This window comes from Papilio polytes, unplaced genomic scaffold (assembly GCF_000836215.1).
Source record: "Papilio polytes unplaced genomic scaffold, Ppol_1.0 DF824135.1, whole genome shotgun sequence".
Taxonomy (NCBI): domain Eukaryota; kingdom Metazoa; phylum Arthropoda; class Insecta; order Lepidoptera; family Papilionidae; genus Papilio; species Papilio polytes.
Window position 1 is genome coordinate 1531539 of NW_013525069.1, and position 13020 is coordinate 1544558.

Here is a 13020-nt window from a genome sequence, read left to right on the forward strand (position 1 = left end):
GCTAGCGCTGTGGGGCCCGACGTCACGTACACCGTGCCGACATGCCCTCGCACGGGGTACTGCCTACTCGGCCCCCGCCCAGTGTACCCGGTAATGGGGCCCCGCCCGGTATACCCGGTCCAGCCCTCGCCTGCTCCGCGACTAGCACACCTCCCAACTGGTCCCCGACCGGTGTTAACATCCCAAGGGCCTCGTCCAATAAACCCAGTAATTGCATCCCACCCTGCGTTTGCCCCACATACTGGGAAGGCGTCCCAGTCTAGGACTGCCACGCAGCCAATGACTGCTGCAACCGGACCTCAGGTAACTCACCAAAAATTAGCCCCTGAAGATAAACAGAAAACATCGTCTGGGGATCTCCGGGTCAAGTCATCGGATGGATCCCGTCCCGTGATCGCATCAAGTAACAGTAGTAAAGGCGCCACAGCGTCCCTTGGCTCTTCTACACCTAGCGAAGAAGCTAGCAGTGTTATTTCGGTTGCGTCTACAAATACCTCGGATGTCAAAGGCAAGAAAAAGAAGCAACCGTACAAGGTCAAGGTGACATATGAAACGAAAGAGATCAACATTTACCCTCGGCAGCCGATACTGATGGTGGAGCGTCTGCAGAACCTCGAGTACCATGTGGGAGAGTTGACAGAGGCGGTAGGCAGGCGGCCAGCTGTCTACCCGCTCGGTCGCCGCGTGCGCTTCGTACCCGAGACCGCTGCAGAAGGCGCTGTGATACAGCGCTACTTGTCTAGGATCGAGGCACAGGAAAGGATCTCTTGGTGCTCCTATTCGTTGCCACCCGGCAACAGCTTGAAAGTGACCGTGAAGGTTAAAGTCGTCGAGCGCATCAAAATAACGGACGACCTCGCCAAGCTTAAACTGCAGGAGCAAACTGAGGAGCCAGCACTAGCAGTACAAAAAGATTCCGATGTAAAGGGTGTGTTAGAGGCGATTTCCAAGCAGAACGGGAATAGAGATAAAAAATCTGCACCAAAAGATAGACATGCTATCTCAAGCAGTGAAAATAAAGATAATGTAGGAAAACGTAATGCTATTGTAAACCAAATGTCTACCTCAAGCTCTGGACAGCTCGATACAACGCCAAAAGAGAAGCAACAAGTTGCAGCCAAGATCAAACTTGGTCTCACTGGCTCTGTGCAAAGTACCAAGGTAAATGCAAACCCAAATAAGATAAACAAGAGTGCCATAAATCCACGACGACGAAAAAAACATGACAATGAACCAAAGAAAATGACTGAAACTGAGAAGACTGCAGCCGCCGTGAATCCTGCACACGAGCGAGATAATAAACTGCGTATTGTAGGTGTATCTGGACAAATAAATTATTGTTCAAAATAACGTAATGAACGATTAAATAAAGTTTTGTCGCAAATATTGTTATTTAAATTTAATTCTCACCCCTTCTTTTAACTAACATTTCTGTTGAACATGTAGGATGTATAACTTGCCGTTATTAAATTGAAATAAAAGCGGTATTCTGTAATTTATTATAGCGCCATCTAGTGTTCAACTGAGAATATAAAGCAAAAATTATATTACCTATAAATAATTAAGCAAACGTAAGATAGATGGGAGTCTAATAAATTTTGTAATTTCAATTTTCTAATGAAAACAAATGAATGAAAATTCTAGTTTATTGTGAAATGCAACAACCTATCAAGATTATTTTAAACTAGTAATACATCCCAGCTTCGCCTGAGTGATAAACAACGTGTGTCTCATAAATATATTTCCTGTCAAATCCATATCCTTCCTCATGATGACAATGTAGCTTTCTAAACGCGAATTAGTTAACTAAATCAAAGTTAGTTAGAGTTGGTTTAAGTCTTTCCCTTCGCTAAAATGCAGTCAAATAAACACTAACTTATTATTAAAATTATTATTGCACATTCCCAATTAGTTAAAGCAGGTAATCAATTTATGAATCGGGGTAGCAAATCCTATAATGACGAAATGATTTGATTTTTCATAATCAAACAACAAAGAAAGGGGACTAGAGTGAAGTTTAATTAATTCTTAAAAGTAAAGATTTAACATACATTCATACAAAAAGCAATTAACAAAATACAACCATACATTAAATGCCGAAAATGTTTAACAAATAGAGACATTTAAGTTTGTTCTTCTTCACCTTGCCTCTTGACAGGTCCCGTTTGGATGATAGGAACGATTCTCTCATCAGAGTTCTTAGGAGGTGCTTTCAATGGCGCTGTGACGGTGAGGACACCGTCTGAAGACAGTTTTGACGTCACCAACTCGGCCTCAATACCTTCAGGCAGAGGATACTTCCTGGTGAAGCTTCTTGAAATAAAACCGTGCTCATCTTCACGTTCCTCATGTTTAGCTTCCACGATTAAAAAGCCATCAGCAGTCTTCACCGATATCTCTTCAGGAGAAAAGTGTTGGACGTCCAGGTTCACTTGGAATTTGTCCTTCTCCTCCTTAATCGTGGATCCTTCATCACGGTCTGAAGCTTGAAGGTTCCGCCAGGGTCGGTAGTAGTCTCTGTTAGCTTGAGGCACCGCAAGAATTGTCAAATAGTCCTGAGGTGTCAGACCCAAGCCGAAATGTTGGTCCGTCAAACGACGAGTTCGCGGACGCTCGTATTCAATGAAAAACGGATACATGGACATTTTCACAGGATTTTTTATCACCTTCACAAGTCACAGTGCAGTAATATCGCAGAAAATCTGAGTACTACTAATTCGCCGGTACCGCTAGCATGTACTACGCAATCGCAATGTTATCGACTGATGCCAAAGTATTGTAGGCGGCAACATTTATACCGATAAATGCCATCTCGCGACAGGTAGAGACTTCCAGATCGTCTAGAAACTACTCGAAGCGACTACGCCCGTACAGTGGTTACCAACATTTTTTTGTTTATATGCGTTTTACGTCAATGCAAATAAATTATATTGATATGTTAAATTGTAATTTTTTTGGACATATCAAAATATTCAATAGATTATTAATTCATTATGAATTTACTAATAAAAATTTGGTCATTTTAAAATTGTCGCCACAATAAATTCTCAGTACGTAAGTACTTTTAAAAATTACAAAATATTTAACAGTGAATTCATCGAAACATCATTAAAGCATTGATAAATTCTATATTCTATCAATTTCTTATTCAATGACTTAAAATTAACAATTTCCATATTTTGACATGAGCCGCTAATTGTTTGTGACACCTGATTATTATTTCTACTACTCGTCACCAGAGGTCATATGTTGCACTAGAAGAGCATTCTAGAAAGTTATTATTACCACTACAGCTTTCTACTAATATCAATTTGACGTTGATTTTTTTTCCTTTTCCTTTAAATAATCGTGAAAAACATAAAAGAAAATTAAGTATTGATTAACAATACAAATGTTTGTTTTGAAAGTAATGAAATGTCTTAAGTGTTCCCTAGATGGCAGCACTTAGCTTCCAACCCAACAATTTTAAATCTCGATTTTATATTATGCCTTCATTATCCCTTGCTCCTTACGTGATAATATTTTACAGAATATTAATATGCCGCTAATCAAAAACTAGTAACAGATATTAGTCTTTTAATTACTACAAAAATCTATTTTATGAATCGTCAATTTCGCTTTATACCTATAATACTAAAACATAAATAAAACTACCAAGTTTTGAATGTAGGAGTTAAATGTGTCTGTACCCAATAATATGATTTGTTCCTGGGAATGTTAGATTTTTTTACAATTCTAAAATTGACTTTCATTAGTAAAAGACTGATTTTTTTTTTTTTTTTATAACATAAGGTGGCAAACGAGCAAGCGGCCACCTGAAACCGCCAAAGTGGCGAAGCGACCGCTACCCATAGACATCCGCAATTGCAGATGCGTTGCCTACCATTATACGACGGAGGAGGAGACGCACATAAAGAGGACATTTCCCCTTCCTATGCATCTCATCCACCGTCAAATCCACTTCCCCTTCCCAACCTCTCTTTATAATAAAAGGGTGGTAAAGAGAAAGGGACTTAAATTACGCCTCCGGCACCACACTCATCAGACGAAACACGGAATTGCTTCCATTTCACGCCTGTCTTCTGTGTGGTCGTGGTATTACACCGGGCGTGTCGGCCTATTCGTGCTAAGATGTTAAAGCGGGCACTACCACTGTAACTGATGTACTCGTAACTTAATTACTGCCAAAATAATTTAGCAATTGCTCACTAAGTAGGTTTTGGTTATATTTTTGTATTATAGGTGAAGAATAAATTCAACCTTTAAATAAGATTGATAATTACATTATTCGTAACAAAGACCAAATATAATATCGTTAGATTGGCTGAAACATATTTCGAAAATTTAGAAAAAAAAGAAAAGAAAAGCCCCCCATTGCAAAGCTAGAACGGACCGGTAGTAAATATTGAATATAAAAACAAAATTAAATTATTTTTTTAAAATTATCAGATTTTGTCAACCCTAACCTCAGTGCATCTCAGTGCAACTTCATGTACGAGGTAACTAGGTTGGTATAATCCGCGATCAATACACTTGCCCGGGGAATATAAAGGTGCGTCCACACTATACATACATGAAAATGTAGTCGTGGCAAGAAATATTTTGAAATAAAGTCATATCAGGAAACAATTTTGTGATAGTGATGAATCGGATAAAAGATTACTAAAAATGCGTTTAATTTGATTTACTAATAATACACACTTGTATTAAAGTTACATTGACATACACTTTAATGTGACAGAGTTTAGGTGCATTAATTTTTTTTAATTTTATCGCATTTTAATTTAATTTAATTAAATTTGTTTGTCATAAAAATGCACTTATTTCATTTTTTTGTGATGAAACGACGTAATTAATGCTAAAATCATCGTGAACTCAAAACTGAAAATTTTAATGTCTGGCTGAAAACTATCCGACAGCCATATCTTTTTTATGCGCGAGCTGTCTGCGCAGTGGTGTATTCGACAGGTGAAAGCCGGCCGTCATTTATTGCAAACAGGGACATAGCTGGGAAAATGTCGAGCCTTCTGCCGCTGTTGCTGGAGCTGGACGCCCCGCGGCGACCTCACCAACACATCTCGCTGACGCTCGCCCCTGACGAGTTGTTTGGTGTGCTTAACCAGACCCGGGAATACTACAGGCCATGGCATCAGCTCTCGAAAATGTTGCTAGACTCTTCTTCTACCATAAAAGCGGAAAAGAACAAGTTTCAAATAAATTTGGACGTGCAACATTTCGCGCCCGAGGAGATCACGGTGAAGACGTGCGATGGGTTCGTGGTGGTGGAAGGCAAACATGAGGAGAAGCGCGACGAGCACGGCTGGGTGAGCAGACAGTTTCGGCGACGGTACGAGCTGCCAGCGGGCTGCAGTGCTGAATCGGTGCAGTCACGCCTGTCGTCCGATGGCGTGCTCACGGTGACGGCGCCGCTGCCGACGCAGGCGCCTGACGAGCGGGTGGTGCCAATGGTCCACACGGGGCCCGTACGGACCCAGACCCAGCCCGAGTCCGCCTGGGGCCTGCTGGACGACGGCGAGGCACCTGCAGTTCTCAAGACTCCCATTGAAAACGGCCAGTAATTGCGATGCGTTAATTTGCGCCAACTGCTGTATTCTTTTGTTCACTTCAAGTTAAATTTTTATTCAACGCTTATTTTTTGGTATTACGTTTAGCAATGACTGTTTAAATAAATTATTGTAAGATAAGTTTTACCACTTTTTTATTTTGATATTACTTTAAATGCAAAACGGAACCTGCGCTCGTAGTACCACGATCTTTGGTGGTTATTATTAAAAAGCTGCCCTGATTTTAAAAATACATTGTAGTCTTCATTAAATTCATATAAACATCTCAGTGATGTCTATGCCCCAAGATTGATAGACACAAACTAGACAATTTTACAATGGTAGACCCTTAAATATGCAATTGGTAAAAAAATTGGAGGTAAATTAGTACAACATATGGTAAATAAATTAAAAAAAACTTTAGAAGTTATTTTTGGCAAACCAAGTTTAGTACATAAATTGCTGTAAATACTTGATTTTAGAAAAAAATGCCTGAAGTTAACCTTTACTAAGATACGTTACGATTTTCTATAATTCTCAAAATAAAAATACAGAATACAACTCATGAAATAAATTTATTTACAAACTTAAATAATGTACCATAATACAACAAGAGCAAGGTATCACCTTTGGGTTTCCATAAATCAGTCTTACAATAAAAATATTACAGATCAAATAATAATTGGTAATACACAAAATCATTTTAGGGTAGGCACCGAGCCTCTTAGTGGGGACGCATAGTGAGCTGATGAATATAATTTTACTCAGCATTCGTCTAATTCAAAGATTCCTTAGGCTCCTCGCTGTTGATGGATTTGATTTCCGGCGAGCTGAGTTGCTTCTTGACGGGACCAGTGGGAGTTATTGGTACAATCCGTTCACCGATTGATGGCATAGGAAGAACTTTAGGCGCTGTGACGGTCAACACACCATCTGAGGATAATGAAGATTGTACTGTATCCGGCAGACATCCTTTGGGGAGTGCGTAACGCCTCACGAACTGTCTGGAAACGTAGCCATGTTGATCTCGCTTCTCTTCGTGTTTACCTTCCACTATGACGTTGCCGTCGACAACCTTCACGTTGATCTCGTCCGGAGAGAAATGTTGCACGTCCACGTTCACCTGGAATTTCTCATCGTCCGAACTGATTTTTGTATCGATTTCATTAAGCGCCAGACGATTGACAGCTTCAGACAAATGTTCCATAGGTCGCATCACATTCTCCCATTCTTGTAATACATTTCCAAAAGGTCTCACAAATGGGTGATTGAAGAATTGACGAGGAACCATATCGTACGATGGACGGAAGAAATCTCTGCCCATCGAATGGAAAGGTCTCTCCATGTCGTAGAAGAACGGAATGATCGACATTTCGAACACTTGTTGCTGTTTTCACTAAGCTTTCTCAGAGAGTATTCACGTTGACAATACTACGTCATTCCGCGCGCGATTGGGCTTTATATAGTCGGCACAGCGCCACCTCTTGTTAAGAACGCGAACTGACAAGAACATTCAAGAAAGCGCTCGCTTTGAGATTTCCAGAATGAATAATTCGTGACATCATACAGTAGTTGTTTGAATGTTCTAGATTTACTTTGCGTTTTAGCGCCATCTAACGTCGAATAGCAAAAATACGTATGTATGAAAATACTGTTTTTTTTCTTCATTTAATAACTTGTAAGATTCTCGAACTAAATGAACATAAGTTAATCATTTTTATTACTAAATTACATATGTTTACGTCAATTATTGTCAATTATTGCCTAAAATATATTTGTAAATATAAAATAGATGTCCATGGTGCTTTACACTTATTATAATCGACTACAAAAAGGTTCTACGGTCTATGATTCGATTTACCTGATTCTTTCATTTTTTTGATGCAGAATAGTTGGTATTTGGTCCCAGATTTTGAATATTAAAAAGGATCGAGTAGTTTTTAAGTTTTCTTTTAAACAAGCGTACCAGATGTCTTGAAGTCGGTTTTCGTTTTTCGATCAACATTATTATTTTTAACTTTATGTTTGCATCAATGTACAGTCAGCTTCCCGTTTATGTTGTATCACAAGTTGCATTCGATAAGAGTGTAGGAAGGTGCTCACAGTGTCAATGCCATTGGAAACTCATAATTGAGTCATACGATAACGTATAATAGATATGCTAATATTTTTTATTATTTCAACGATATTAGAGCGTTGATCCGAGTTCTTTTATCAATTCAGAGTTGTAACTATAAAAAACAAACAGTCAAAGAATAGCTTGTTATCATGAATCTTCACACGATAACCTTAGGTAAGGCGTTTGGCCGATCTTCCTAGCATAGCAAATTAATGCATAAAACTGCTAACCCCTCCCCCCGAATATGGTAAGAAGGGGGTGATGTAGAAATCTCATCTAGGGTGCTACACCGATAGACAAGTGGGATTTACTGACTGACTGTATCCCAGATCTAAGAAGTATTCGAAGATTACCAACATTCGGTTCCTATTCTTGAAGTTTGGTTGTAAATTGAGCAAACGTTTATTTAGCACTAGTTTTCGCCTGCGACTCCGTCCGCGCGTAATGAAAAATACCAAAAGCAATTAGCCTATGTGTACTTCCAGACTATCCTTTACATCTATGTCAAATTTCATCAAGATTCGTTCTGCCGTGTAGGTTACAAACTTTAACAAACATCCATCCATCCATCCATCTAAACTTTCGATTTATACATCTTGTTTGCTTGTTGCTTGAAAGTTGTGGTACTATAGTGTTGCATGAAAGATAGTGCTTTAAGAGAGGACTTAGTAGCAGAATCTGTCCAATCATGTTATATATATTTACATAAGTATTTATATAGTGATGTTATATACCGCCGAGGCAAGGGGCTATCAAGCACGCCCTCAGTTGGCGATTGCGCTCGCTCGGACGCTCGTGTGAACTATGGAGAGTAAATTTTGTTTTATTGCTGTAGTGGTTACTGCTCTGTGGCTCAGGTGAGTAACCAATATGTTGATAAAAGATCGTTTTGCATTAAATTCTGGTACAATCCTGCATTGTTTGTTATTCTTCAGTTTGAGGTTTTTTGAAAAGCTACATGATTTTTGACAAAACTACTTTATTTTTATCTAATCATGCTTTTAATCGACTTCCCAAAAGATAGAGGTTATTTTTTTGGATCAACGTGTTGATGTTATAGAAATGATTTGCGTTTCATTTTCATTATATTGCTGATCAAACTGACCATAGACAATGTTGGCGTTAGTGATATTTCATCGAATTTTTGTATAGGAATTCGCACTTGTTATTTGTGCCAATTATTGTATTGATAAGACTTCACTTGGATAATATTTATAAACATTATGCAATGATAATGCGAATAAATAAGGGCGACGATTAATCTTAGGGTCGAGTTCATGTCCTCGAATGGTAGAGTTAATTGGCATTAGTCTGGTTAAGGTTTTCTCACCTCGCAAAGTAGTAAACAAATGTAAAACCAATTTTCCCTACCACTGGTACTGATTAGGAACAGAATGATATTAACATAATACAACCTTTTGCCACTACAACTAGTGTGTTTATCAGTAGTAGAGCCATCTACATCTTCGTCTATTGCACGAATGAGCCGACTCGTCGAGTGCAATACCACGACCACACAGAAGATAAACGTCAAGTAGAAGAAATTCCGCGTTTACAAAAAAAGATAATGCCAAGTGGATAAAGCGGAGAAGAGGACGCATAGAGATATCTTTTGGTGCGTGCACTCCTCCTACGATTAAACATCTGCAAGTGCAGGGCAGTGATTATTACGGCGTATCCTGGCAGTTACTCGGTTTGTTACCTTATAATGTATGTATTTGTAGAGTGGAAGCCACACCATCGCGAGCCAGTTCCGAAGTATGTTTCCCGCCACATTTCGTGTTTGGTGTTGCCACCGCCGCCTACCAGATAGAGGGCGCTTGGAACGTTTCAGGTATTAGGCTTTAAGAAAATTCTGAATATATTACAGTTGTTTCGAAGCAATATTTCTTAATACAAACCAGGTAAAGGCGAAAGTATCTGGGACCGGTACACGCACACCCATCCTGAACGCATCTTCGACCATAAGACGGGCGACGTGGCGGCTGACTCATACCATCAGGTCAAGGAAGATGTCCGTTTGTTGGTAGAGCTCGGGGTGCACCACTACCGCTTCAGTATCTCCTGGCCGAGGATACTGCCTACTGGACTTAGCAAGTATGACTTACCATATTGGTATAGGACGATTTTTATAAAATCCATTCAGATTGCCTCAAAAAAGACGATTTACTATTTGTTATGACCTAAAAGACTTTTAGCTTTTAATTCTTTAAATTGCTTATTCCAGTGACATAAACGAGGATGGCATAAGGTACTACAGCGAACTAATAGATCAGCTACTTGCTAACGACATCATACCCATGGTGACCCTATACCATTGGGATCTACCGCAGGAGCTGCAGGACCTCGGCGGCTGGACTAACCCCATCATTGCCGACTACTTCCACGACTACGCTAAGGTAGTACACCACATACATTCATTTGATTCACCATTGGTTTTATTCTTAACTCATTAATTCATTCCAGGTTGTGTTCGAGCACTTGAGTGACCGCGTAAAGGTGTGGTTTACGTTCAACGAGCCGCTGTCGTTCTGTCAGGAGGGTTACGGCGGCACGGACGCGCCCGCTGGTAACAGCAGTGGCTTCGAAGACTACCTCTGCGGGCACAACGTGCTGCGCGCGCACGCTAATGTCTACCGCATGTACGAACGCGACTACAGACACACGGGAGGTAAGGAAAAGAGAAAATTAGACCAAACACTCGTGTTATAGAGAGATGTTGTTAACTAATTAAATGAAACAGGTGCAGTTGGCATAGTTCTGGACTTCGCTTGGATGGAACCCGCGAGCACGACGGCTGAAGACCAGAAAGCGGCTGAGACGGCGCGACAATTCCAAGTGAGAAGAAGCTTTACCGATTTTTAATACTTAATTTAGGTATCGAGTGCAAGATAAATAAATATTAATTTCAGTTCGGCTGGTTTGCGCACCCCATCTTCTCCCCCGAGGGTGACTACCCGCCCGTGATGAAGCAACGTATCAAAGAAATCTCCAAACGCCAGAACTTCCCACGCTCTCGTCTGCCGGAGTTCACAAAGGAAGAGGTGACTTCCCTACGAGGCTCCTCCGATTTCCTCGGCCTGAACCACTACACCACGTGTCTAGTGGCGGCGGGTAGTGGCAAGATTTACCCTCAGCCCTCCTTCTATACTGACATGGGTGTAGTCATTACACAGAACCCGGACTGGCCGCGGACTAATTCCACTTGGCTAAGGGTACGTATTTAATTCTCTACCGACAAGTTTTCAAATATTTGAAACGTTCTTTCCTCAGATTCCGTGTTGTTACTTGTTTCTGGTCAGAGAACGCTTCCTTGATTTAGCAGCTGTTGTCATTAACCGAAGTCTATTTCAGGTGGTACCGTGGGGTTTCCGTCGGGCGTTGAACTACATTCGCGTGTCGTACAACAACCCCCCCGTGCTGGTGACTGAGAACGGCGTGTCTTTGCCGCGGGGGGCACGCGATGTGCGGCGTGTTCAGTACGTGGCGAGTTACTTGCGCGCTTTGCATCAGGCGTTGAACGATGGCTGTGATGTGCGCGGCTACACACATTGGAGTCTTATAGATAACTTCGAATGGACTAGAGGATACTCGTGAGTATATTTCTGGAAAGGACGTGGGAATCGAGGAAAGAGTGAATTTATTAAGGGATTATCTTTTTTGAATAGTACAAGGTAGTGCATCTGGAATACACTGTGACTTATTTTTTTGTACAGAGAACGTTTCGGTCTATACGACGTGGAGTACGCGGCCGCGGAGCGCACGCGCACGGCTCGCCTCTCAGCGCGATACTACGCTAAGCTAACGCGCACGCGTTGCTTACCAGACAAATGGGAATAAACACTAAAATTGTATATACTTTATTTAATTGTACAATACGTGAATTGCATACTTTTATATTTAATTTTGTACAAATAAAAAATTGATTATTTTTAATTAGCTATTTTTAATTTCCTATTTAATCTTACTAATATTATAAATGCGAAAGTGTAGATAGATGGATGGATGGATGGATGGATGGATGTTTGTTAGAGTTTGTAGCCTAAACGACTGAACGGATCTCGATGAAATTTGGCATGGATGTAGAGCATAGTCTGGAAGAACACATATGCTACTTGATTTAGTTTTTTTTTAATTCCTCGCGGATGGAGTCGCGGGCGAAAGCTCGTTATTTTATATTTTATATCAAAACAACAAAATGTTATAAAGGTACCGTATATGGCGGAAGGGGTAAATATAATAAATAAGGAAAATTGGATTAAATTTCAAATGCATTTTATTGAAAATGTTTTCCTTAAATTAATTTCAATTAAAAATTATACATTAATTAAATAAATCTTAATAATTAAATCTAATCGATGTTTACGGAACATAGTGACATGTAAATAATTTTATATGTACAATCAATATTTGAATACTACTAACTTATGTTTAGGAACTAATTTTAGTAAACCATTTTGTAACATTTCATGTAAATTGATAAAATATTAAGGAAACATACGATATATAGACCATAAATAATTAAATATGTATATTTAATATATTTTTATACTTCAATAATAACTATTATAATGAAACGTTAACACACACTTCTTTGTTGCCTAAGATGTCAGCAATTACAGCATATTTTTAAATAATTCTTCTTTTTAATAAAAGGCCTTACACTTACGTCACGCTTTAGGCTATATGTTTTCACGCCATTAAAATTAGGGGGTATATATTTTGGATCAAAACCCTAATGTGAAAGAGCCATGCCAACATTAAGGAAGCAAGGTTGCCATCGTCATGTCATTTTAACATTTGGTATTGATAATTTGACAAATGTAAACAATAAAATAAAATTTTCATAATTTCATGCGGATGAAGCCGCACGGAAACGGCTAGTTAAAGTATACAAGGAATGTAAAGTAACACCAATTATCACGTTTACTGCAGAAAGTAAAATCATAATTCTTCATCTGTGCGGGCCAAAATGCGCCCCCAAATGATATTTCCGCCAGTGCTTGGCAGGTCTTTTTGAACCCACCAGTATAAAGATAGATTAAATTGCTATAACTTTGTGGAAACATAATGTATACATTTTATGTAATGTAAACACCTGAGATAATTGTTTCACACTAGCGAGAGGGATATAGTTTTCTTCATCCGCACCAGCTTAAGTGTCGTGTCAGGTCGATATCGGCCTGTTCCGCAGTGAAGGTAAAAGAATGTAAATTATTCGTTTAGAGAAATACGAATATATAAATACATAGTTTTGAAAACATACGTTATATGCAAATAATACTATTTAAAATATAAATAGAAAGTTATAGATATACTGCTTATTAGTTATTTGGT

The 13020-nt window shown here is 39.4% G+C and overlaps 4 protein-coding genes across 4 annotated transcripts; 2 read left to right on the forward strand and 2 right to left on the reverse strand.

Annotated features, from left to right (window-relative positions):
- Positions 1 to 2026: 2026 nt before the first annotated feature.
- LOC106099327 (protein lethal(2)essential for life-like) lies at positions 2027 to 2788 on the reverse strand. The gene has a single exon (XM_013277842.1). It carries the CDS (start codon positions 2643 to 2645, stop codon positions 2124 to 2126), a length of 522 nt encoding a protein of 173 aa, XP_013133296.1. The 5' UTR covers positions 2646 to 2788; the 3' UTR covers positions 2027 to 2123.
- A 2155-nt stretch (positions 2789 to 4943) lies between these two features.
- On the forward strand, positions 4944 to 5711 carry LOC106099229 (protein lethal(2)essential for life-like). Its single transcript, XM_013277695.1, has one exon. It carries the CDS (start codon positions 5016 to 5018, stop codon positions 5577 to 5579), a length of 564 nt encoding a protein of 187 aa, XP_013133149.1. The 5' UTR covers positions 4944 to 5015; the 3' UTR covers positions 5580 to 5711.
- Positions 5712 to 6120: 409 nt separating this feature from the next.
- Positions 6121 to 6980, reverse strand: LOC106099218 (protein lethal(2)essential for life-like). The gene has a single exon (XM_013277684.1). It carries the CDS (start codon positions 6934 to 6936, stop codon positions 6340 to 6342), a length of 597 nt encoding a protein of 198 aa, XP_013133138.1. The 5' UTR covers positions 6937 to 6980; the 3' UTR covers positions 6121 to 6339.
- Positions 6981 to 8435: 1455 nt separating this feature from the next.
- On the forward strand, positions 8436 to 11590 carry LOC106112023 (myrosinase 1-like). Its single transcript, XM_013294253.1, has 9 exons — positions 8436 to 8540; positions 9408 to 9517; positions 9588 to 9780; positions 9911 to 10082; positions 10150 to 10354; positions 10427 to 10521; positions 10596 to 10898; positions 11038 to 11276; positions 11400 to 11590. Exons 1-9 carry the CDS (start codon positions 8488 to 8490, stop codon positions 11521 to 11523), a joined length of 1494 nt encoding a protein of 497 aa, XP_013149707.1. The 5' UTR covers positions 8436 to 8487; the 3' UTR covers positions 11524 to 11590.
- The last annotated feature ends 1430 nt before the right edge of the window (positions 11591 to 13020 follow it).